This window comes from Cryptococcus depauperatus, chromosome 8 (assembly GCF_001720195.1).
Source record: "Cryptococcus depauperatus CBS 7841 chromosome 8, complete sequence".
In the NCBI taxonomy this organism is placed as follows: Eukaryota; Fungi; Basidiomycota; class Tremellomycetes; order Tremellales; family Cryptococcaceae; genus Cryptococcus; species Cryptococcus depauperatus.
This window is the reverse complement of record NC_089475.1, coordinates 571,253-596,124: the sequence shown is the minus strand read 5'-3', so window position 1 is coordinate 596,124 and position 24,872 is coordinate 571,253. Positions and strand designations below refer to the sequence as shown.

The 24,872-nt window shown below is 45.8% G+C and overlaps 10 protein-coding genes across 10 annotated transcripts; 6 read left to right on the top strand and 4 right to left on the bottom strand.

Annotated features, from left to right (window-relative positions):
• Positions 1–945: 945 nt before the first annotated feature.
• On the top strand, positions 946–5,066 carry L203_106148 (uncharacterized protein; the record flags this gene model as incomplete). The annotated part of the gene is made up of 8 exons (XM_066215506.1): positions 946–974; positions 1,020–1,519; positions 1,563–1,745; positions 1,795–1,869; positions 1,921–2,309; positions 2,363–2,925; positions 2,971–4,644; positions 4,709–5,066. 8 exons carry the CDS (start codon positions 946–948, stop codon positions 5,064–5,066), a joined length of 3,771 nt encoding a protein of 1,256 aa, XP_066071603.1.
• Positions 5,067–5,170: 104 nt separating this feature from the next.
• On the bottom strand, positions 5,171–7,597 carry L203_106147 (uncharacterized protein; the record flags this gene model as incomplete). Its single annotated transcript, XM_066215505.1, has 5 exons — positions 5,171–6,118; positions 6,166–6,718; positions 6,766–7,208; positions 7,262–7,535; positions 7,587–7,597. The coding sequence occupies 5 exons, from the start codon at positions 7,595–7,597 to the stop codon at positions 5,171–5,173; spliced, it is 2,229 nt and encodes a 742-aa protein (XP_066071602.1).
• Positions 7,598–7,856: 259 nt separating this feature from the next.
• L203_106146 (uncharacterized protein) lies at positions 7,857–9,313 on the top strand (the record flags this gene model as incomplete). Its single annotated transcript, XM_066215504.1, has 2 exons — positions 7,857–8,927; positions 8,975–9,313. The coding sequence occupies 2 exons, from the start codon at positions 7,857–7,859 to the stop codon at positions 9,311–9,313; spliced, it is 1,410 nt and encodes a 469-aa protein (XP_066071601.1).
• Positions 9,314–10,060: 747 nt separating this feature from the next.
• Positions 10,061–11,654, top strand: L203_106145 (uncharacterized protein; the record flags this gene model as incomplete). Its single annotated transcript, XM_066215503.1, has 5 exons — positions 10,061–10,459; positions 10,523–10,814; positions 10,860–11,279; positions 11,328–11,524; positions 11,574–11,654. The coding sequence occupies 5 exons, from the start codon at positions 10,061–10,063 to the stop codon at positions 11,652–11,654; spliced, it is 1,389 nt and encodes a 462-aa protein (XP_066071600.1).
• Positions 11,655–11,987: 333 nt separating this feature from the next.
• L203_106144 (uncharacterized protein) lies at positions 11,988–12,758 on the bottom strand (the record flags this gene model as incomplete). The annotated part of the gene is made up of 5 exons (XM_066215502.1): positions 11,988–12,037; positions 12,086–12,198; positions 12,274–12,407; positions 12,470–12,545; positions 12,676–12,758. 5 exons carry the CDS (start codon positions 12,756–12,758, stop codon positions 11,988–11,990), a joined length of 456 nt encoding a protein of 151 aa, XP_066071599.1.
• Positions 12,759–13,142: 384 nt separating this feature from the next.
• L203_106143 (superoxide dismutase [Cu-Zn]) lies at positions 13,143–13,949 on the top strand (the record flags this gene model as incomplete). The annotated part of the gene is made up of 6 exons (XM_066215501.1): positions 13,143–13,151; positions 13,282–13,374; positions 13,429–13,582; positions 13,639–13,686; positions 13,743–13,887; positions 13,934–13,949. The coding sequence occupies 6 exons, from the start codon at positions 13,143–13,145 to the stop codon at positions 13,947–13,949; spliced, it is 465 nt and encodes a 154-aa protein (XP_066071598.1).
• Positions 13,950–15,246: 1,297 nt separating this feature from the next.
• On the top strand, positions 15,247–17,071 carry L203_106142 (tRNA (guanine(37)-N1)-methyltransferase; the record flags this gene model as incomplete). Its single annotated transcript, XM_066215500.1, has 7 exons — positions 15,247–15,419; positions 15,475–15,686; positions 15,738–15,880; positions 15,928–16,038; positions 16,090–16,326; positions 16,392–16,868; positions 16,928–17,071. 7 exons carry the CDS (start codon positions 15,247–15,249, stop codon positions 17,069–17,071), a joined length of 1,497 nt encoding a protein of 498 aa, XP_066071597.1.
• A 204-nt stretch (positions 17,072–17,275) lies between these two features.
• On the bottom strand, positions 17,276–20,754 carry L203_106141 (uncharacterized protein; the record flags this gene model as incomplete). Its single annotated transcript, XM_066215499.1, has 11 exons — positions 17,276–17,381; positions 17,430–18,163; positions 18,213–18,356; positions 18,408–18,516; positions 18,564–18,630; positions 18,679–19,238; positions 19,287–19,368; positions 19,416–20,142; positions 20,188–20,224; positions 20,299–20,310; positions 20,354–20,754. The coding sequence occupies 11 exons, from the start codon at positions 20,752–20,754 to the stop codon at positions 17,276–17,278; spliced, it is 2,979 nt and encodes a 992-aa protein (XP_066071596.1).
• A 254-nt stretch (positions 20,755–21,008) lies between these two features.
• Positions 21,009–23,357, top strand: L203_106140 (iron-sulfur clusters transporter ATM1, mitochondrial; the record flags this gene model as incomplete). Its single annotated transcript, XM_066215498.1, has 6 exons — positions 21,009–21,522; positions 21,567–21,753; positions 21,800–22,058; positions 22,106–22,280; positions 22,334–23,123; positions 23,165–23,357. The coding sequence occupies 6 exons, from the start codon at positions 21,009–21,011 to the stop codon at positions 23,355–23,357; spliced, it is 2,118 nt and encodes a 705-aa protein (XP_066071595.1).
• Positions 23,358–23,476: 119 nt separating this feature from the next.
• L203_106139 (uncharacterized protein) lies at positions 23,477–24,159 on the bottom strand (the record flags this gene model as incomplete). The annotated part of the gene is made up of 4 exons (XM_066215497.1): positions 23,477–23,569; positions 23,621–23,714; positions 23,769–23,989; positions 24,037–24,159. 4 exons carry the CDS (start codon positions 24,157–24,159, stop codon positions 23,477–23,479), a joined length of 531 nt encoding a protein of 176 aa, XP_066071594.1.
• Positions 24,160–24,872: the final 713 nt, after the last annotated feature.

Here is a 24,872-nt window from a genome sequence, read left to right as displayed (position 1 = left end):
TGAATTACACTTTGGTAGTTGTTTTTTGCCTTCTTTGGTAGAGACATGATATCCGACGCTAATAAATCCATGACGGCTCTGCCAACAGAATCCTCTGCATTGATCAGTGAAGGCAAGTACTTTTCACCCATTGAGTTTATCCAGTCAGCAACAAGTGGTCCTTGCTAAGAAAATCCTGCTTGTTATAAAGCATCACTTCTTGCCCAATCCTGGAAGACTCCTGGATAGACTCAATCAGCCAAACACCTATTGTCAGCTTGGATAATTTCATCTGTGGATCAAGAGCAGTGGGTGTTGCTCAATATTCTCATCACTGGCTTTCCAGAGGTAGAGACTGAAAGCACTCGGTTGCGCTAAGAGTATACTGAAGCTGGCGAGAGTGGTATCCTGTCATCAAGAATGAACGGGTTGAAATGAGCATTGGTGGAGAGAGTAAGCGTGGTAGGATCAAGGCCATACAGGAGATCATCGAATCTGCAAAGTTCATCTGGGGGAAAACACAGACCGTTTGTTATGCACCGCTTACCACGTTAATTCTCTAAGGGTCCGCTTTTGCTTCAACATTCAAGCACCGACTTTCTCTTCTGAGCACTCAAATATCTCCAAGCTCCTTGTGGTTTCGGTAAAAGATATCATATTGGAACAAGAAACCCTATTTTCTTTGCCAAATATACATGGGAGATACAGCTATTGAAAGAAAATGTTCCAACCATTTTGAACGAAGTAATATCAATACGATATCATTTTGCCATATTTCAAGTATATGCTGAAAATAACTTTTTCTTGTTCCACTTTCCAGTAACAAAAGTGCAGCGGCGTTGTCCGACGACCGTCCCCCCTTTTAAAAATAAAATAATGATTCGTTTCTTATCATCTCTCATTTCATCATCTTTTTACTTTATCAATAAAAACGAATTTCAAAATGACCATGTATTACTGAGCCAGATGAATCGTATAACCAACGCATTCTCAGCGTAAGCAGCATGGCCCTTACTATACTACTACTGACTCTGCCACAGTGCCATTCCTAGCACTTCTGGCTCAGATGCTTTTTCTATACATAGAGACTCACTTCACATCTCATTTCCTTTTGATCCCCCATTGACGGTAAAGACCCATTCTACTGATGCCAAAAAGTCGAAAATAGTCTATGATGATCCGAGGTCAATATACTATCCGCCTCTTTCACCTGCAACCTCAACAACACCAGAGGCAGAACGGACATCCGCTGGATCAGCCTCAGTCCCTCCACTGACAACTACGAATGCTTCTCATCCGTCGCGCCCTGCATTTCTTCGACATCGTACAGAAGATGGATTACGCTTTCCTGGGCCGTCCGCCCTGCGGACCCATGATGAAAGTCGAGATCGAGATCAAAGTGTTAGAGTGAACTTGATGGCTATTGGAGTAACGAGTGCGAAGAGGGGAGGTTGGGGCATGAACTCGGCCACAGGAACAACGAGATTGAACAGAATGGCTGACGGACCCGAGGGGAAGTACGCAGTTGGAGGAGGACAATGTATGTTTGACCATATCATTTTGCAATGACTAATGAATAGAAGATTTGAGAATACTCCAGATAGTTGATCCAGATTCTGTGTCCGTCGCCTCTGGAAAAGAAGAAATCAAAAACAAGACTTTGGCTAAAGGACCAGGCGGGGTAGCCATAGTTGAAGTTATCAACCTTTGGAAGAAAAACTGGCCAGTCGGCAAAGGCGTCAATGATGTCGGTTGGGGTGTTGGATGCAAGTGTATTGTCTCTCACACCTACGGATGTCGCTAACGAGAAGACAGCATGGGACCGTAAAGTCGTGACAGCCACTCCGAATGGGAATGTTATGCTTTTTGACGTCGAGAAGGGCAAATTAGGTAAAGTACTCTTGATCTTGTCTTTGTACATGACCCTCTAAACAATTCCAGAGAACGAGTTCGCAAACGGCTCCTATAGACCCCTTAATTGTGCTCAATTTTCCCATCAGCCCTCACACAGCCACATGGTTCTCATTGGAGGTGCAGATGGCAATGTCAAACTTCTTGACCTCCGTAGCAATGATCCTACTTCTCGTCGTCCTCTCCGCCATAGCTCTGCTATCACATCTGTATGTTTCTCGCCTGTCGACGCCAGTTGTTTTGCAGTGGGACTGGACGATGGTACATTAAAAAGATATGATTGGCGTTTAGCAGGTAAACACTTGGGTACAGCATATGGCGCACATGGTAGCAAAGCGGTAATGGATTTGAAATGGAAAGTTGCAGATGATGGGGGAGCAGGATGGTTGGCTAGTGCTGGCGCAAACCGCATCGTTCAAGTGAGCTAAGCTTTCATACTACTTTCAGTCCTTATCGTGCTGATACGAGGAAGATTTGGGATATGAATCAGTCTTGGGATAAAATTCCAACAGCCATTCATTCCTTACATACTTCTCACCCCGTTAGGCGGATCGCTTGGAGACCTGGTCATCCTACAGAGCTGCTTGTCGTGCCACTCATGCAAGCTCTCTCTTCCTTCAACTCTCTCAGCCCTACAGCCTCTTCTCCTTCTCAAATCCCTGTCTCGTTAAACTCCAAAACTGCTGCTATCAATGCTGATACTACCAGAGAGCCAAATACTCTCACAACAAAAGACGACTCCGGCAAGCTAGAGATATGGCATGTGCGCCGTCATTACATTGCCAAATACTCTATACCTTCTCCAGATGGCGTAGCAGTGGATGCATCGTGGAGAAAAGATTCCTCTGCTGCTCTCGTCGTGGCCTATCGGAGCGGAGGGTTTGCACAACTGGATGTGTCACGTGAACTAGCAGATAAACAAATCCCCCTTCCACTCGATCAAGTTCCCAGGCAGGTCTCAAGGTGGAATGCCAAAGGTAATTTAGCCTTTGCAGTTGATCGTTTTCGACTTGGTGAACTACCTTTTGATGATATGTATGTCCTTCTTTTCCATCGGAATGAGGTTAACTCGAGGAATAGAAAACCAGAATGTTTATCTCATTATGATAAACCCACCATTCACTCCATTTCGGATCCTCCATATCGTTCACGCCAGGCTCTGGGCTCCATGTCTCTGCCCGACCCTTTTCTTGATCAATTGACTTGTTTGTCCCTGTGGTATCGCCTTGAAGGCAAGCATTCTCGGGATTTATGTGAATGGAACGGGAATGTCGCAATGTGGTGTGGACGAGAAGAAGATGCAAGATTTTGGAATATGCTTCAAAATCTCTTTGATGAGTTCATGCCAAAGTTAGAAGATAGAAATAATTACCATATCGATGTCTACAAGAGACAATTGCAAAGTCAGACGAAACCATCAACGCCGCTCCCTATGTCGCTTGACTGGGAGAAGGAAAAAAGGTCATCAATAGCTGCAGGAAATCATGTCAAAGCAAGACAAGAGGAGCGTGAAATAAGTGCATATCTTTCGTGTACGCCTATTCCACTTCAAAGAGTATCTCCGCCACTATTCCCATCTTCAAATCCGATCGACAAGAGTACAGTTCTTTCTCCTACTCCATCTACATCTTCGAAGCAGTCATATCTAGAAGAAGAGTTAGACAAGCCTCACTCGAGATTCGTCTCCTTCGTAGAACCCAATGTCAACAGCCTCAAGTTTGATACTGGAAAACCTCGTCGATACTCTACAGTGTCTTCTCAAGGGTCACCATTGTATGAAAAGAAGAATCCTAGTGAATCTTCACCGGTTGCCAATACATGTGAAATCCACAAAAATAATGTACCAACTGCGACTTTAAGTACTTCAAGTATATATGATAACTTGTCTGGATCCGGCACCAAAAAGCAAAGCCTTTCTAAAACAGTTCTCACTTCCTCTTCTCGTTCCCACAGCCAGGCAAATTATTACTCCCACCACGTCGCCTCACTTGACTGGCCTGATCCGTATGGAATTATTCCCGAAAATAACTTTTCAAATAATACTACAGGGCATACCACAACAATCACGAGTCGTGCGAGTTCGAGAAGCAGCCTTGCTCTCTTGGGAAACCCGAGTTTGAAGAATTCGCCAAGGGATAGTTTCTTAGCTATGCCTACAGGGGAGCCTGGAAGCGGAATGGCTTCATGCGTTGGACAGCCAGAGGTGAACGGATATGGGAAAGGAAATGTTGCTGCCGCAGGTGGAAATACATCGGTCAACGCCACCGCTATCGGTAGCACTTTTGGGCCAATTCTTGCGGCCAATTGTAACAGTTTCATTCCACGCCAAGCATTTGTACCCAAGGAAGAAGACTTTGGTAAAGAAAAATGGGAAGAGTATAAGAAGAGACGGCTGAGGTCCGCAATGACTTGGTGGGCGACGTGTGTTGATCAGGGTGACCTACAGCTGGCAACCACTACTGCCCTCATCCTAGCGCCTCTTGCAGATATCTCGTCCACCCAACTTGAACGTCTAACTCATGCCTACATTGACTTACTCGAACGACACCGACTGTTCTCATCTGCGGCCTATATTCGACGTTTTTCCAATATACCCTCTTTGGAGATCACTGCGCACGATCAAGGTGTAACACATCCATTTTTTTGCGAGAGATGCGGTAAAAGTACCGGTAGTTTGGAGGATATAGGGGTAGGGGGAAAGGTTTTCTGGTGGTGCAAGCGATGTAGGCTGGGTGCTAAAGCATGCGCAATTTGGTAAGTCGCCCATCTTTTCAATGACTATTACTACCTGACTGAACAAACGTTATCTCTCATGCAGCCGAAAATATGTAAAGGGATTATGGATGGGTTGCAGACAGTGTAATCACGGTGGTCATCAGATTTGCATGCGATATTTTTATCGCACTGCACCTCTTTTTCCTCTTTCAACTCCAGCCCTTAAACACCATGGTGAATCATACAACCGTCATCCTTCACACGCACCCCTTGGCCCGTCTTCTAGTTTCAATACTTCAGTAATATCGGGCTTTACAACGCTTTCAAGCACAGAAGTTTCACATGTTAGTACAGACAAGAATGGTGACGAAAAAGAGGAAGAAGGATATATAATGTGTCCCATGGGGTGCGGGTGTCGTTGTAAACGTTTAGCTCGTGTAAAAGTGCCAGCTCCGGAATAAGGATAACATTGAGAGGGCTCCGGTTTTCTTATATTTGCATTAGTTTATTGCACTTGTATGTACATTATGAGAATGTAAAACTACCATACAATGCTCCAATTTGTCTATATTGTGGCTTCATTTGCTGACCTTCTCTTCTTTCGCCTCTTTTTCTTTCCACTGTTCTCTTCGCTTTCGTCATCTGTAGCTTTTTGATGGTTGATCGAGGTGGCGTGATCGTTCTCAAGTTTGCTCTCTTTCGGAGGGGTTTCATCCACGTTTTCACTATTAGAAACAATAGTTTCAGCAGTTCTTTGCAATTTTAGTCGCTCCTTTTTTCCCAGTCGTTTTCCACTCCTCTTTTTCTCACTTTTTTCGTGTTGCCCTTCAATTGTTCTATCCTCTCGATCTTCTCCCTTCTCACTCCCTACCTGGCGGTTTTGCGAATCCTCAACATTGTCTCTCTTTCTTTTCTGGCCTTGTAATCTGGTTTCCTTGGACATCTGCTCTCCCCACCTTCGGTCTTTCAGTCTGTCCTTCAACTCTCTCACTCTCTTCCCTAGACCTTTGCCTTGGATACCAATCCCACCTTTACGATACGGTGCAATGGTCTTCATGCTGACGAGTTGGTTTAGCTCCTCATCGGTTGCTAATAATATTTCAGCAGGCGATAAACCGAAAGAAGCAGGTGCTGCAGTGGTGTATTTGAATCGAGTAGGCATGTCGCCAATGATATCTTCGTGTGAAAGAGCATTGTAAGAAGCGACAGTCTCCTTGAGACGGACAGCTCTCTCAGAAATGGAGAGAGATGAATCTTGCAGAATGGGCGATAGTGATCGTAAGCGTGCTTTGAATGTTTTCTTGTCTTTTTTGGATTTCTTCTTTGATTTAAGTTCGTCGCTCGGGAAGTCAGCATCCATGTTGATAGGGCCTTCGTCGTCCTGATTTGGGTTGTGCTCTTCTTCATTTTCTGCATTTGTTTCGGCTTGGTTATAAGGGAAGCTGTCGTCTTGGTCGTTCTGTTCGTAATCGTCCCCAAGATCGTCATCCCATGTAGGTTTCTCATTGTCTCCCTTAAAATAATTTTAGCCAGATGCTTCGCAGCCGCTCAGATGCTTACTTCGTCGGAGCCGTCCCTGCCTCCAGCCAATATCTCTCCCACAGCCTTTTCCCAAATAGTCTCATCCCATTCTCCGTCCAACAGATTTTCCAATTTTATCCAATCAATCCCTTTGACGCCCTCTCTCTCTAAATTATGCTTTAGGTCCGACATGTGCTTTTCCATCTCTTTTCGCTTTTCTTTCTTCTTGCGTCGAATTCCATCCTCTTGAGCAGCTTTCTCTACAGCTTTTCGCTCAGCTCGGCGGGCTCGCTTGGTTTTCCGCGCGTCGTCTGAACGACGGACAAGAGAGGGAATGTCTCGAGGATGAGTGTTAATAGTGGCAGCTCCTGGTTCCTCAAATCTAAAGTTGTATTCTGTTTCGAATTGTTCCGCCCGATCTTCAAAATCCTCCAACTCGTCTAATCTTCCCCACGGATGGCTATTTGTGGCTTCGGCGTAAGAGGTGACACTTTCTTCAGGCTGTTTGGAAAGTTTGGTTGAGCCGACAATCTCATCGTAAGTAGGCACGTGTTTGCTTGATTCGTCTATCCAGCCTCTGTTGAGTATATAGCTAGTAGATTGTCAGCGAAGACACAATATTCGCGTCGAGGCAGTCACTTCATAAGGAAATCATCGTCATTTTTAGCCTTCTTCGCATGCCTTTCAGCCTTAGTTTTTTCCATCTCTTCCTTCTCTACTTTGCTCAGAACTGCCCTGTTCTTTAGCTCAATTTCACCTTTTTCCTCTTCTTCAAGTATCTCGAGTACAGCAGGTTGATCACCCATGCCCAAAAGTTTTCTCACTTCATCCTCGCCTCCGCCCATTTCCAGTAAGAACTCTCTATAATCTTGATCCCCTTGGTCTTTGTCACCCGCATCCTTCTCTCTCTTTTTTATAAACTCATCATCAAAATCATCAGAGTTTTCAACAAGAGAATGGAAGGCGTTAACAGCTTCTTGACGGAGTAACTGTTCTGACTGAACATGAGTCAAGGGTTCTTCATCTTCATCTTGGTCTCCTAAGAGAAGCTTATTGCGATGATAATCTTGCAAGAAGAATGGCTAGTAGTGGGAAAAATGAGCAATCCCACAACACACAAGCTCAGCGGTTATACCTTATCTATCATTTTTCTCGTACGGCTAAGGTTCAAACCTTTTTGTTCAGCTCTTTCTTGAGCCCTCTTCAATTCTTCTTCCAATACTTTCGCCCCATCATATACACCCTGGCCTTTTTTGATCTTGCTCAGTGTGCTCAATATGGCTGCATCAAGAGCGGGAGTAAGTTCGTTGCCATCTTCATCTTCAGTTACATCGTCTGAGGAAGAACTGTAATCAGAGGAATAATTCTCTGTATCTGAACCCGAGCTTGAACTTGAGCTTTTAGATTCTCTAGGATTGGCTATGATCAATCAGCACATATAAACCTGTTCTGAAATCAACTTGCCCGTCATTTTTAATTTTATAAATCTACAAATACAAATCGTCTCTTCATAGTCTTTTGAACGTTTTCTGCCACTTACGTAATGATCTTTCTAATGTCGGGAATGTCCGCCCAAAGAATTAGTATGTCGCTTTTAGTTCGTCATTTGTTTTCAACAAAAATATTTAAATTCTTTGTTTCTCTCTTTCAATTCAAAAAAAGAAAAAAAAGGAAAAAAAAAGCAGGGCAAAGCTAACATGCTCTATTTCTATACCCTTCCAACTAGGGCAATGGGCAGGTCTTCCAGATATACCTCATCAAAGCCCTTCTCTACATCCTATCTTCGACCTTCATCTCACCCCTCTCCACCCCGTCAATCAGCTTGGGCAGCAGCCACAGAATCTGCGCATAATATACTTCAGCTTCCACCAAATTCTACGTCTACGACAACAACAAAAATCCTGGAAGATCCTTTATCTGCTATCAACACTGAGATCGAAAACTTAAAATCAAGTTTATGGAGAATGTTGGGTTCGTCTAATTCTGCTCTTGACACCGTGGCGAAATACTATTTTCAAGCTGAAGGAAAACATCTGCGGCCTCTTTTGGTTCTTCTCATGTCACAAGCGACAAACGGGCTAGGTGGAAAAGGGTGGGAGCAGGCAGAAATGGAAGCTAAGAAAAGAGGAGTAGATGATAGTCTTACAGCCGCTGGAGGGGTATTGAATGATTGGAATCCTGAAGTCTCTGGGCCTGAGCCAACAGGATTAGCGAGGAGGAATGTTTATGCTGAACCTTATAGAATACCGCCTGTTGATCTTGGTGCTGCTGAGAGACCTCCATCTTCGAGATTTGATCAATCTATAGGAGCGTCAGGGGAGCCTACAATATTATCCACACAAAGAAGACTGGCGAGTGTCACAGAGATGATACATGTCGCTTCGTTGCTCCACGACGATGTCATTGATGGCTCTGATCTTCGACGAGGGTCTCCCTCTGCTCCGTCTACATTCGGCAGCAAACTTTCTATTCTCTCGGGCGACTTTCTACTCGGTCGCGCCTCCGTTGCTCTTGCACGATTGGGCTCCAGTGAAGTTGTTGAACTGCTTGCATCTGCCATCGCCAACCTTGTTGAAGGCGAGGTTATGCAGTTGCGTGCAACGAGCGAGCCAGAAAAGGCACCAACAGTGAAAGGATTTGAGGATTACATGCGGAAAACATATCTGAAAACAGCCAGTCTGATGGCTAAAAGTGCAAGAGCGGCAGTTGTCTTGGGGGGATGTGGGACAGTCGATGATCAAGCGGCTTGGGTAAAGGATGTGGCCTATGGATATGGAAGAAATTTAGGGATTGCTTTCCAGGTTGGTCGATTTTTGTGCTAGCAACTGGCAGGCTGATATTCTGATAGCTTATCGACGACGCTCTGGATTATCTCCCTCCAGATTCATCGTTAGGCAAACCGTCCAATGGCGCTGATCTTCGATTGGGACTTGCGACCGCCCCAGCCCTTTTCGCGTGGGAGACGAATCCTCAACTAGGGCCTCTCATTTTGCGCAAATTCACCGAGCCAGGGGACGTGGAAGTCGCCCGGGATATCGTCGAGAAATGTAAGGGTTTAGAGAAGACAGTTGAGCTGGCCAGAAAGTTTGCAGAAGAGGCGAGAAGACTGGCGGAGATGCTGCCAGCAAGCGGGGCGAGGGATGCCTTGGTAGAGCTGACCGTCAAGGTGGTAGAAAGGGTCAAGTAAGAAGGCATAGAAGGGCTATATGGGGTATTGTCCCATGCATTTATCATTGCATTGTGACAAATTATGAGCGTAAGGGTTGACCTTGATATCCACTTGCGTCTTATATTCCCTACACTAAGCCTTCGATTCGTTCTATCCATCTCCTCTCTGCCTTTGTATAGCGGGTAGATACCAGCTCCTACAGGGTATTCAAAAACGATGTAATCAGGGGAAAGTAGCGCTCATGTATAACAACCTATTCGTTCTGTTAATGAGCGACAAGCGCCACCGGATGGAGTGTACAAGGGTTTACCTTGGAAGTGGATGGTGGGCTTCTTTTTCTAACTTTTTATTAACCTTTTCTTACTTTTTTTAACACTATCAATTGGAATAATTGGACTCCTATGGATCCCACGTGGCTGTTTTATAAAACACATACGTGGTACAAGAGCAGAGAAAAAAAGTCCACGTGGAAAATCTTGAAGGGGCCCCGGATAGAGCAAAGAGAAGGAGCAGTCGTGTCATGACAAAAGACAACACACGGATCGCTTCCTAACCCATCAAATTTCACATCTACACACAGCCTTCCTTCATACAATCCTTTTCTTCTTTTCTTTCTCTTTCTCTTTTCTCTCTCTACTGCTTATATCTATCGCTGAGTCTAGCACATCCATCGGGCAACTCCAGGCGATAGCCCTTTTACACACTCACTTGGTACTGCACTCTCGACAGCGCTGTGCGCATTACAACTACACCTTGAAAGACACCATGTTAGCCTCTGTCATCGTTCTTCTCCCTCTTCTAACCTCGATCTCTCTTTCTGGCGCCACTGTCGTCTTTGAAGACGCCATTGCTCGCGACTCTCGAGCCTTATACGACCGCGCTGTTGCTGCTTTTGATTCCTCTCTCGACGCCCACGGACACGGACATGTAGGCTTGCGACCTGGAGGTCACATGTCTGGTCTTGGCCAAAGGACGCGTAGAGGACACAGTGACACTGTCCAGAAGCTCATGAGGCGAAAGAAGGAGGTTTCTAAGAAACGATCCAAGAAGAAATCCTGCAAAGCAAAGACGACTGGTCTTGGTACTGCTGCTGCCACCGCTACCGTAACTTCTCCCTCTGTGAGCGGAGGAGTTGCCTCTAGCGCTGTTACCAGGATCAACTCAGTAACTACCATTCACCAAGCTCCAAGCTCGCAATACGGCTGGGCTGACGCTTCTGCTATCGAGTCTGCCTCTGCTTCGTCTGCTGCTTGGAACGCTGGCGTCTCTGTTGGTGTTTCCGCCGGTATTTCCTGGGGGTCGGGCTCTGACAAAAACACCGCTTCCTCTCTAACTGCCACCGCAACTTCTTCTGCGCCTGCTTCTGCTTCTGACTCTGCCCCTGACTATGGCGGCTACAATGCTACTGCTACTTCCTCTGCTGGCAATTCTTTTGAAACTGGTACCACATCCTCTAGCTCACTCTACCCTTGGGGAAAAGGCACCTCCAGCTGGACTACCTCTGACGGATCGCTTTCTTGTAAGCTTGGATCGTAACATTTTGATGACACTGATGTCTTGTCAGGTGAATCTGCTCTTAAGCCCTTGACCGCTGGTAAGCTTGCGGATTCCGGCAACGCTCCCGACGGCTCTGTCGCTCTTTACGCTAGCTACCCCGCTGGAACCTACGGCCTTTCTGTCGCTGGTTTCTCCTTTTACTCTCAAGGAGCCCACTCTGGTGTTGCTGTGGACACCGCGAAAGAAGTTATGCTTTCCTACTCCGTCTTTTTCGAAGATGACTTTGACTTTGTCAAGGGTGGCAAGATGCCCGGTCTCTACGGTGGCCAGAGCTTGTCGCAGGCCAAGAGCTGTTCTGGTGGCAGACAGGAGGGCAGGAACAGTTGTTTCTCTGCCCGATTGATGTGGAGGACCAACGGTGCCGGTGAAATTTATGACTACTTGCCTGTCTCTTATACTGGGACCGATGATGGCTATGGCGAGTCTAGTAAGTTATGCCCATATTTGCTATTCGACAGTACTGACGTTGACACAGTTGAACGAGGAGCGTTTTCTTGGGCTACTGGAAAGTGGCAAACCGTTGCTATCCGAGTGAAGCTTAACGATGCTGGCCAAGCCAATGGTGAACAAGAAGTCGTTGTTGATGGCGAGAGCAAGATCAAGATTACTGGTGTGACTTTTGCTACTGAAGCCGACACCAAGATATATGGTATCATGGCTCAAACCTTTTTCGTAAGTGTCATATCTCGTTCCACAGAGTTTAAGCTAACTTGTTTCCCAGGGCGGTCACTCTGAAGAATGGGCTTCTCCCAAGGATCAAAAACTCTACTTCAAAGATTGGACTCTTGCTGTTCTTGCTTAAGCCCATTTGTTGCCTTCGCATTGCTCTTGCGCGTTGTGTCTTTATTGCTTTTATTATTGGGGTTTTCTTTTGTGAACGAAGCTGGTTCTTTGTTTATGCGTTTGATCTGATGTGCTACCATCTTCCTCTTATTTGAACTACTACTTGTATATGAGGCAGCTGTGGCCGCTGGTCGGGTCGCGGCTGTTGACAATACAGTATCGTGCATTAGTGTTGATGTATGATCACTCCCTGGAGGAGTCAACCTATCTATTCTTGCCATCCACTGATGATTAAAGAGATGCATGATATGACCAGAAATACCAAAATAGCAGGACTTGCTGAGAATCGTCATTACTCTTGGACGATGAGCTCTTCCACTTTCCAGTCTTCAAAAGAGTTGTCTGAATGAGGTCAGCTGAATAGTAACAAAGAAACGCGACAAAGCATACCAGGAAGATATCGCCGTATAACAAGAGGAATCTTCTTTGCTGCGAGCTCCTTGAGCGCAATTTCAAGAGGATCAGACTCTCCTTCCACCGGGACTAATACTGGTGCATTCATACTACCAATTGCTTGTAAGCATATCTGCCTTCATTGTTTGAGGCTAAGTAATGAGCCTGGGGATAGAACAACCAACCTGATTTGCAGGGCTCGTGTTCCTAAGACTCTTGCTCTCTCATATTTTGTCATGTATGGTGTTGTCACTCTAATCTCGTTTGCTTTGGCTGCTTTTCCTGTCCGAGGTCGATCTCCCTCTGGCGCGTTGGATTCCTGCCAGCCACAAAGATGAGTACAAACCATCTTTGACGTTGATGCAGAGAGAAGAGACGCACGACAATCATATTTTCATCAACGTCGCCATTTGCGGCATCTTGTTCAGCATTACCCTCGCCATCTTCGTTTCCATAGCTGCATTCAAAAAATAATTGTCAGTTTCTCCCGCCTCTACACATAGTCGGGTATCGCCATCTCAACCTCATTCACTCTTGTTCTCTTTTCCCGATAGGTTCTGCTCATCTGCGTCGCAAGCGAAACTCACTTGAGGGTGTCAGGATCAATGTCTTCTTGCTCGTAGTCGCCGCCTTCGAAATCACCAGTTTCCATTCGTTCGTCGTCAGACATGCTGATCAAATTGCTTTGCTGGGCGGAAAGATGTACCGATTGTCAACTTTTCTTGTTCACCTTTGCGTCGCTCCAAGACGAAGGGTTTCCCAATATCCAAGCAGACAGGAAGCTTTAAAGATGAAAAGTCAATTAGAGATTGGCTTTGAGAAAAGACAAGTGCTGACCAGCGAAAAGCATTTCAAGATCACGTGACTTAACATGTCCGGACATAATCAAGATGCCTGGACATAATCCCATGACGCTATATTACGTATTCACATTCACTGCTCGTTCCCCTCCTAAGCTATTTTTCTTTCTCTTTCTTTTTTTGTTCCTTCTTCCAATTTTCTAAACACTTTATCTATATCTAATCTTTGTCAAAAAATCCAATCACTTATTAGCATGGTCAAGGTACGTCATTCTTCGTCGTACACGACAAGTATGACTCGCTGACACGTGGCGCCTATCCTTTTCACCTCTCGGGTCTTCATATTTATACCCACCCGATTTTATCTAATCTTATCTGCCTCCATCTCGCTAGGCTGTTGCTGTTCTCAAGGGTGACTCTCCTGTCACTGGCGTTATTACCTTTACTCAGGAAAAGGACGGCGCCCCAGTCACCGTTTCTGGTGACGTAAGTCGCACTTGTTTTTTTAGGCATCTCCTATTGACTCAATCGATATCACAGATCAAGAACCTCGACCCTTCTGCCGAGAGAGGTTTCCACGTTCATGAATTTGGAGACAACACCAACGGCTGTACCTCGGCTGGTCCCCATTTTAACCCTCAAGGCAAGAACCATGGAAGTCCCGCTGATTCGGAGAGGCACGTAGGAGATCTTGGTACGTTCCGTATGCTTTCTCGCCTTTTGATTATAGATGTTGACGTTTCTTGGCAGGCAATGTCAAGACTGACGCCTCTGGTGTTGCCTCTGTCAACATGACTGGTATGTCATAGTTGTTTCCAACTGTCGATTTCTTATTCTGACCTCTATCTGGTTAGACAACTCCATTTCCCTCTTTGGCCCTTACTCAATCATTGGCCGAACTGTCGTCGTCCACGCTGGTACTGATGACTTTGGCAAGGGCGGTCACCCTGAATCTCTCAAGACTGGTAACGCTGGCGCCCGTGTTGCTTGTGGTGTCATGTAAGTCGTCACAGTAGTTTACAGAGTTTTTCTGATGATTGTCTAGTGGCATCTCTGCCTAAGGCGGACTCAGTTTGGTTATGTCTGAGCTGATGCGGTTTTCAACTGAATCGAAAAGGCGTCTGTTTCTTTGGGGGTTATTGGCAAATTGAAAGAGAAAAGATGCAACTTGATGTGTTAAAAGACTGGTGACAAGAGTGATCCATATTACTGTTTTACTCGGTATAGGCTTAATAAAGTGTCGTAAAAATGGTGAACATCATTTATCACTGAATTTGTACTGCCATACCATTTGGTAGTTTGGCGTTCTAGCCTTCAGCAACGGAAACCGGCCCTATGTCTCGTACATGTCGGTGCTTATTCTGGCCATACAAAGGCGTTAATCTGCAAGTCTTGTTCTCAGCAACGTTGAATGAATTATTCGAGCCGATTCATGGCTTTTCTTTAAAGATCATCTGCATACACATGTATATTGGCCCACAACAAGACTTGTCGTATTATCTGTAATAGTAATCGATGTCAATGGCCGCAAAATTTTGAGCATCTTTTCAGCTCAGCTGATATCTGATCCTTTCAATGATCGCAACTTTGGGCAAGCAAACACAAGCCTGGGCGTGTTACAAGATTAGTTTAGTAAATGGTAATCTGTATGTGGCTTGTGTCGTGTACAAGTCATTGGAATTCATATGAGCTACTTGTTTTGCTGAAAAGGCTTGGCTGTAGACCAACTGATCGCAGCAACATAGTTTCCATGACCGGACCATTTCTTTTTAGTCAAACTTGACCATTAAAAGGCTTTTTTGAGAGATCGGCTGCGTGTTTTGTGTTTCAGATTTTTGCAGAATAAAAATTGTAATCAATTAACATTCAAAATTGAAATACAATCTTGAAAAATGTTTTGAAAAGTATTATGATATGGGTTCAACGCCACCATGCTGATAAGTTTTATACCGCTTATAGAAGAAAGATTTACACGTAAATATGAAACTACGATTTACTATACAGACACGAATCCTAGAAAAAATGATGACGTTGATACTTTTTTTTGTGGTTTTTTGGTTGTCACTTTGTTCTGATAATAATGTCCACTTCTTTTTCTTTTTCTGATTTCTTTCATTGCTATAAAATCCACAAATCCGACACATCAGAGCTGAGAACTATATCGGCTAGTTCTCAGGTTTTATACCATCTATTCCTTGGGCGTAGTGCCCAGGAGCCCATCGTATAAACAGCAACACTTTTGCCCATCTTATGCGGAGACACATTTCTCCGTTTGCTCACCAAGTCAAGGTCACAGCAAAAAATTTGCTTTCGCCATTAATACAATCAATAAATCGTCTACCTTTCGGTCTACAAAGCATGCCTCCTTCTGCACTCATTCAGCTCTCGCCATCATCCACCATTCGTCCACCTCGCCATGAAGGGATGACTCAGTTGGATCGCTCTGCTTTCGACCTTGAACTGCAGATATTGAGTGCTGTGACAGAGCCTAGAGATATTGGGAAGTTAAGAAGTCACCATGCGCTAAAGAGGTAAGTGACTCATTGCATTGTGGTGAAATTTCAGGCTAATTAATTCGATGTTAAGTCTTGTTCTTGATCTCTCCAAAACAAGACCAATTGTAGATTGTCCAACAAGCCTTGTTCCTCCAAAATGTAAGGAATCAAAAGGCTTAAAACTTTTACGGCTTCACCTATCAAGAGAACAAGATCTTCCTGCAGAAGCTAGGGCTGTTTTACAAAATACAAAAGGTCTAGTGCAAGAGGTTGTCAAGTTAGGATATGAAAACTGGAGTCCTTGTAAGAACCAAAGACGTTGCGTAAGGTAAGGATGTTAATGCAACGACATAGCTCAAATTCTTAACGCGTGTCTTCCTGTAAATCGATCGGACGATATTCCTTCGTCGTTCACAACCACAGGTCATATAGGCCATATGAATCTGCGTGAAGAGTGGCTACCGTATCGATACCTCATCGGCCAAGTCATCTTAGATGTGAGCCCATCATACTCTTGGTGTTCACGTACTGATAGGGATAATAGAAAAATCCAGCGTTGAGGACAATAGTGAATAAGCTCGATACCATTCACGCACAATTTAGATACTTTGACATGGAGGTTATTGCAGGAGATGAGGATTACATCACTACAGTCGTGCATATATATCTTTATTCCTTCGCGATCTGAACTAAAAGACAATTTCAGAATGAGTCTAATTGCACTTTCACATTCAACTTTTCTAATGTTTATTGGAACTCTCGATTACACCATGAACATGAGCGTCTCATCAAACTTTTCTCCCCAGGCTGTCTCGTTGCCGATGTCATGGCAGGTGTGGGACCTTTTGCAATTCCAGCAGCAAAGAAGAGGTGTTATGTCGCAGGCAACGACCTGAATCCTGAGAGTGTCAAATGGATGAAGGAGAACCGGATAAAGAACAAGGTAAGCCATTTTCTCTCATTAGACCTAGCCTTTGGCTCACTCTTGTTCTTCGAAACAACAAACAGGTCGAGCACATGCTTAGAGTATCGGAATTTGATGGGCACAAATTTATACGTGAAGCTCCGCTTGTGGCATGGACTAGACCTTTCGACTCTGCGCCTCCGCCTCGCGCATCTAACCGTCAACGGAATCGTGGAGCTAAAGAGACTCGAAAAAAAAAGCAACAAGTCAATCTCACCGATTCTATGTCCGACTCTGAGCTTCAGCTTTCATCATCACCTGTGCTGCTCAACTCTGGAATGAAGATGGAGCAACCCCCCAAAACAATCTCACATTTTATCATGAACCTTCCCGACTCAGCACTCACATTTCTCGACTCTTACTGCGGTTGCTATCTCCCTCTTCTCTCTCATCCATCTTTTCTACAGGAGTTCGGGAGCGAAGAGGAATTAGCGAAAGAACGAGTGGAAATGCCCATGGTTCATTGCTACTGTTTCACTAAAGAAGTAGAAAGAAGCCCGGCAGAAACTGATATCTTACAGGTAAGTGGGGCTTCTCACGTCTACAATAAGAATATCAAACATAACGTCTTTTGGGATAGAGAGCTTCCCACTACCTTTCTTTCGATCTTACTCCGCAAATTCAGGATTACAATCTTCACCATGTTCGCTCTGTCGCACCAAACAAGGACATGTATTGCCTTTCATTCAGATTGCCGAGACAAGTGGCTTTTCGACGAGTTTAAGAGCCAGCGATGGCGACATGTATACAAAAGATACAAGATGCATATTTCCTTACAGATGGTTGCAAGAAAACGTACAAATATCAGACTTACGATGCCACATTTCAAAAATTTCAATACGACCATAGATTTGTATATACACCGGGAAGTGTGAAACTCTCAACAAAGCTATACCAGCTTGATCATGTCAATAGTATTGATCTATTTTCAATTTTGCGAATGGCTTCTTTCATGATGAGGATGAGGTGATTGGGCTCGGCTAGCAGCTCTACTTCCCACCCGACTTTGTACCGGGGTTTGATGGGCTGGAGTACTATTTGTCCGTAAGTTTTAATCGCCAAGAAGGCGATACAACACTTACATGATACCGCTACCATACTGACTATGTAATAACCCCCCGCTCAATGTAATCTGTCCTCGCCCAAAACCAGGAAGCAACATTGAACCGTCCCATCCATCAAACCCATCTGAACTCATGAACGTTGGCAAATACTCTGGCCACCCATCAATTGAAGAATTGCCGCCATGGCCTTGGTTATGTTGACCACCTGCGCCAGATCCAGAGGTCGGGTTAGTAAGGAAAGTCGATGTAGGAGATGGGGCCATTGAAGGTCCAGCCTGGGAAGGTAGAATGAGCATGTCGCCTCCCGGAGGTATGAAGGTGAATTGAGTCTCGTGAGGAAGAACGTCCGGATGCCAGTTGGTGTGATGGTTTATCAAACTTGGATCAAACGCTTCATTACTTGCTTCTCCATCCATAGCATTTGTTCGAGTGGAAGCTGCGCTGGCAGCGCCTGAGGCAGTATCATCAACAAGATTGACAGATATCGATTGATCTGTGCCTATGCCATGCATGAGATTGGCCGTTGTATGTCCGCCTGGCGAAGTTGGAGCTGTCACTGTGCCATGTCGTATTTCCTTTGTCTTGCGTACAATCTCACGAATAAAAGCAGAATAAATCGCTGGTTGATGCGAAGGGCCAACAGCGCAGTCTTCGAGGATGTCTGCAACTTCAGACACGAGTTTGAAAATAGCCTCTTCTGAATCGTGATAGGAACGAAGCTCAGGTTTAAGGAGTTTGAGCAGCGAAAGGAGCTTATAGTGTATCAGCAAATTTGTGTTCAACCCAGTCGGCAAAACATACAGCATAACTACACATGACAAAGTTTGTGTCAGGTAGGTATGGTAGCCAACCTTTTGGCAAAAATTCTTCTTTAACCACCATACAAACTTTGGTTGCAGCTTCATATACATTTGTCAAGAAGAAAGAGATGTCCATCCTTGCTCGCTTGATGGTAGTCAGCTATTCGATCCTACGCCTCGAGTTATGTAAACCCACTTCAATAGCATTTTCCAGACCAAAAGAGTAGAGAACCAAGGTAGAGTATGCAAAATAAAAACTGGCCCGACTATCATACCAATTGGTTGATTTCCCATCAGGATCCAATCTAAGAGTCAGTTTAGCTTGGGCTACCATAAGAGTTTTTTCACTCGCCTCATGTTTTGTGAATCAATAGACCATCTTCGAAGTTCTTCATGAGCAGAACGTACAATCAGCATATCTGACCAGAGTTAATTCTTTCTTTCCCTTCAAACAACCCAGTACCTACAGTCACAATCATGTCGGAGACCAGATATGGTAGTTGTTGATGAGTATATACTATCAATTGCTCTGCTCATGATCTGTTGCAATGCCACATATGCCGACAGGTTCCTATCAGAAGGAAGCGAAAATTTTTGCTGGTACCACGCCGGTTCACAAGATGATCGAATGATATAGTCCTCCCTTAAGGAATAAGGCTTGCCCATTTGGGCTGAAAGAGATCGATCGAGTACGAAACAATGTAACCAGCATCTTTCACGGTTAATAATCTCCAAATCTCTCGCTCGACCTTCTTCCGTGTCAAGATTAGACATGATTGATTTTCGGTGAAGATTCAGGTCGGTCGCCATACGAATAGCCATACCAAGCATCAACCATGTCCTGTCTTGTTCAAATGTCTTTTCAGGTCCGAGAGTCCAAAGGGATAGCAAAAGATAGGCTTGAACGACTTCGACAGATTTGTAGCCCCGAGAAGGAACTTCGAAAGCAAGACGCTTGGCATATGTTGATAATTGATGATGAATCTCTGGCTTATGATGGTAGAATCTGGCTGCGATAGCACAGATACTGAATAGGGTCAACATGTCGACAGCTATAGGGATAGAAACATCTTACACTGTACACAAAAACTGACTGCGTTGTAGGACCAGATCGGGTGTATGAAACTCTCTGTAAACCAACGGCACATGGTACCACACTATACAGAAAATAAATTGAAGCCTATGATTTGAGGGCAAAACTTACTGTTGTCAAAAAATATATCAAACAACTCTCCAATCTCTTCTCTTGTGACAATCGTCAACAGCTCAGGAATTCTGTTGTCAGCTGGCATATTTGACAAAAACGATATATTTCCATTTGGCTTGAAGTAGTTTTGACTCGAAACGCCTAGGCCATGCTCGGCGCTCTCAGGATGCCCACGTATATCGCTTGTCGCCATCCTAAAAGTTTGGGTACCATTCAGAGAGATTGTCGCGCCATTTCTCTGAGCTCTCATGCGTTCCGCAGAGAGCGGACGTGGAATGTTTTTACCGCTACGAGATGTGATAGTTTTGCCTGTCCGCTTAGAAGTATCATTCTGTAGAGACGCCTCCGCCAGTAAACCTAGTGGAGACAAAACGTTATCTGGCAATGAATGAAGTCTAGGCGAAAGAGGCGGTTGATGCCCGCGTTCGCCAGTAAAATCTCGATGATACCTCGACCCCGTGCCTACTGTAATCGCGGGTGCAGCGTCCTCCGAAGCATGGGAGGTAATGAGACCAATAATTTCCGGATCATTGGTAAAAGAATGGAGCGCAGAGGAGAACGAGCGGAGGGAGGTTGGATCGATATTGCTCAGAGCAGCCCCAATATTCTTCAAAGCATTTTCCATTTTTGACAACTTGGCTGCAAGCGCTTCATTTTTGCGAGTGCTTCTCTTGCCACGGTTAGATTCTTCAAACACACATTCGTGGCCGCCTGCTTCACACCGCTGGAAGGGGTTAGTTCAGGAAGGCCAACTTGAATGACAACTCGCCTTGCAAATACCTAACCCCTGTCCAGCTGAAGAATCGCTTGGGATACACCGCATCTTGATCTTTCGACAGCTGCCTTTATCAGTATCGCACGCCGTACACGCTTTACTCACGCCACGCATGCTCTATCATCCAAGTCAGCGCTGCCAATCTCCAAGATCAACCCACCTTGATCCCCTCGTTAACTTTTGCTTCCGCTTTCCATCCTGGCCTTTTGCAGGTTTCACATTCAACTGTTCTCTGCTCTTGCCCGACGCGCCTCTTCCTCCCAACTCTTCATCCTCATCCTCCTCATCGTCTTCGTCCCCTTCCATCTCGCTATCACCTTCGCCATCCTTGCTCTGCCCTCCATCCACACGAGGCTTCTTTTCCTGCCTGTCCTCGCCTGTGCCTCCGTATGTTGTCGAGGTATGCAGCGGCGATGGCGTGAATGGGTTTGCCATGTTGGAATACGCCGCAGCGTAGGGGTGCGACGGCATCTGCACCCACACCGCCTCATCGCTCGCCGCCACCTGCTGCGGAGCTGGCTCGCTGTATGCCACCGCGGAGCTCTCCCACGTACGTTTCATGAGACGTGTATTATTTTTTAAATAAAAACTATCTCTGAAATTTGAAGTTCGGGGCGTTTTCATTGCCGACGTCGGTGGAGGGGGATCTTAGCCGGCGGCGATTCGGAATCAAAATCGTGTGGCACTTTCTGGGCGGCAATGTCCGCAAAGGCATGTCTAGGCACCTCGATTGCGTCATTAGACTTCTTTTCGCGTTCTCCGAAAAAACGAAGAAAGTGAGATGGAAACATTTTGACTTTGAAATTCTACAAGCTATGGGATTTTGCAGTCAATGTGCTCTCAGCAAGTCTCGAATGATCCTACGGCGGGAAGCTAGGTCTTTGCCATGTTGGAGTTTTTTGGCAAGCGGCAGTACATTGGCGCTGCGGCAGAGAATACATGGGCAGTGGCCGACACGGCAGCATTCGCCTTGGTTGCCTGGGCTTGGAAATGACGGGGTGATGTTCTTTTCGACAACAGGCAGTCGTAGTAAACCCCCGCCGCCGAGTTCTTTGACGAAACAGCCGCTAAATGTATCGCAACCGAGTAACTCGGAATCCCAAGATAAGACGGACTGGTCAATCATTGTCAAGCTGGCAGGCAACATTTGGCCAAAGAACAATACCAAGGTCAAGATACGAGTGATGGGCGCATTGGCACTGCTAGTCGCTGGCAAAATACTCAACGTGCAAGTGCCGTTCTTTTTCAAGACCATCATCGACAGTCTCAACGTTCCGATAACGGAGAGCAGCACAGTTTGGGTGTTGGCAGGAGCTAGTATTGCTGGGTGTATGTGTCTGGCGTGTCAAGCTCTTTTGACTGATAGATCGCAGACGGTGCGGCGAGAATATTTACTACTCTTTTTGGAGAGTTGCGCAACGCCGCGTTTGCCTCTGTATCTCAAAACGCTATACGACGGGTGGCTAGAGAAACGTTTGAGCATCTCTTGAATATGGATATGAAGTTTCACCTAGAGCGTCAGACAGGCGGACTCACACGAGCTATTGATCGAGGGACAAAGTGAGTAGTTACTTTTGGCATTCTCAAGGTACCAATATGCCTCTAGGGGAATTTCCTTCGTTCTTTCTTCAATTGTCTTTCATGTCATTCCTACTGCGTTGGAAATAACCATGGTTTGCGGTATTCTGTCATACAAGTTTGGCTGGGATTTTGCCGCGGTTACTGCAATCACCATGCTCCTCTACACATGGTTTACCGTCAGGACTACTGCTTGGAGGACGCAGTTTAGGAAACAGGCGAACGCAGCTGATAATAAGGGGGCGACGGTTGCTGTAGACTCGCTCATCAACTATGAAGCTGTCAAAGTGAGTCTCGCTCTTACTCTTGACCGCCAGAAGCTCACATGACCTAGTCTTTTAATAATGAAAAATACGAGACGGCCCAGTACGACGCTACCCTCAAGTCTTACGAGAAGGCATCTGTAAAGATTGCCACCTCTCTTGCGGCGTTAAATTCTGGTCAAAATCTCATCTTTTCCAGTGCCTTGACCATGATGATGCTTTTGGGCGCTCAAGGTGTTATCAAAGGTGAGTCGCCATCATCCATTCACGATTGAATGTGGCTTGAACGCGCCTACAAGGTACAATGACCGTTGGCGATCTCGTCCTCGTCAATCAACTCGTCTTTCAACTCTCGCTTCCGCTCAATTTTCTCGGGACCGTCTATAGAGAGCTCCGGCAATCACTCATCGACATGGATGTTATGTTCAACCTGCAATCTCTCCATTCCGCCATCAAAGACTCTCCTACAGCCAAACCTCTTGTCTTCAAGGGAGGCCAGATTGAATTCAGAAATGTCCACTTCGCATATCATCCCGACCGTCCCATCTTTAGAGATCTCTCGTTCACCATCCCCGCCGGCAAGAAAGTTGCCATTGTTGGACCATCAGGATGCGGTAAATCTACCGTCTTTCGTCTTCTCTTTCGTTTCTATGACTCCCAATCTGGACAAATCCTGATGGACGGTCAAGATATCAAGACGGTCACATTAGATTCCCTCCGCCAATCGATCGGTATCGTGCCCCAAGACACACCCCTCTTTCACGCCAATATCTTGCACAATATCCGGTATGGTCGATTAGACGCCTCTGACGAACAAGTCTATGAGGCTGCACGCAAAGCTCATGTAGAGGACACCATTCAGCGCTTGCCTGAAAAATATGCGACAAAAGTTGGAGAGAGGGGATTAATGATTTCGGGCGGTGAAAAACAGAGGCTGGCTGTGGCGCGGGTCCTACTGAAAGACCCGCCCATGCTGTTCTTTGATGAAGCGACAAGCGCTCTCGATGTATACACAGAGACAGAATTGATGCGGAATATCAATTCCATCTTGCAAGGGCAAGACAAAACCAGCGTCTTTATCGCCCATAGGTTGGTAACCGTTGAGACGAGGCCAAGCTGACATGCCATAGATTGAGAACCATATCGGATGCCGATCTCATTATTGTTTTACAAGACGGCCATGTGGCGGAGCAAGGCACTCACGAACAACTCTTATCCATCCCAGGTGGTGTTTATAGCAGTCTATGGCAAGCACAACTTTCAGAGAGCACAGTGAATGATGTTGACAAGCGCGAGGAGCTACACGTCGTCAGAAAGAGCTAGACTAGGGTTTTAGTATGGAATACGGCCTTGTCACTCCCTTCTAATGCTATCCATATAATCTAAAACAGTGTTAAAAATTTATTCATAAAATCCTTGAAACGGTTGCCCTCCATGGCCGTCTAAGAAAGCATGGCCAAAGCACCGGCAGCGAGAAGAAGCAACCCAGATACCGAGGCCATCTTTGCTCCAGAAGAGGGCTTGGCGGTCGTAGACTACAAATGATGACGTCAGCCATCAACATGTTAAACGAAATCATTCCTTACAGCGCCGGCAGTGCCTGTCACAGGCATGGTGGTGCTCGCGGCTGAGGTAGACGCAGTTGACGAAGCAGCCGTAGCATTGGTGGGGGTCACCGTACTAGGAGACAGACTATCAACACAAGACAAGCCATAGACGATGGTACAAACTCACGAGGTGCCTTGCGTGATGCTGAAATAGTTACTTTGCGCCAAAATGCCCCCATCCTGGGAGGTAAAGCTGATTCGGTAGCCCTCGCCAGCCTCCAAGTCCTTGGCAGGGGTATACACGTATGACCCGTCAGACGTCATGACGTCCGTCTTGATATCTTCATTCATCGACGATCCTGGCTGGGAGATGGCAATGGTGAAATTGGATGGGTCGGTAGAGACAGACTGGTGATTTGTTTAGCATGGTTCTGGATGCCCACAACCATACTCACCTTCCACTTGATCATTTGGGAACCGTGAGTGTTCCAACCAGAAGAGTTTGACGGGAACGTAATCTGAATCGCTTGTGCGACGACGACAGCGAACGAAAGAGCAATGATAGAGCGAGCGACCATCTTTACGAGTTGGATTATAAGAACTATTCAACGGTCTAGCGTTGCAGAATGTACAGAAAAGGGTGAAGAAAGAAAGAAAAAGCGAGAGGGTATTTATACCTACAGCTTTGAAGAGCTGATTTTTTCGTCTTGACGCCGTGGTGGACGCGTTTTCAGGGCCAAACGCGGTGTTCTGTGCAGAGTTTGAGAATGTCTTGATCCATAGCGTGTCCTGTAAAGTGGCGACGATCTGTGTGAATGACGGTGCGATGTCGACTAGTGACAAACCTCCACCTTGTAGATACCACAAAAAGCTTCATGACCAAGTGGTTAACCACAGCGCACGGTCGCCGCGGAAGGTCTAACCCTGAAATGATTCTGGATCGCTGTTGGGTCCAAGCTCCAACGACGCGCTATCGTGCTAGCGTCGATTAAAAGGTGGCTAATTGCAGCGGCCTTTAGGCTGGCGTGACGAGAGAAGGCAAGGTCGTTGGAAGGCGCGCGTGTCGTCATGGAATGATGACGTGGAATATTGATAACTATAATGCCACTCCAGTGGCCTCACTGCGACCTTTTCGTTCAGCGCGTGGTGGCTGACCATTGCTATGTGTCAAGGATTTGACTCCGTTTATAGATATTGCATAGAAGAAAGTAAACTATAAACATGAATGTTTATGGAGCTATGCTACGTGGCGCCTAGTTAGGCGTGCCAGTTAATCCGCAAGCCTATCTGC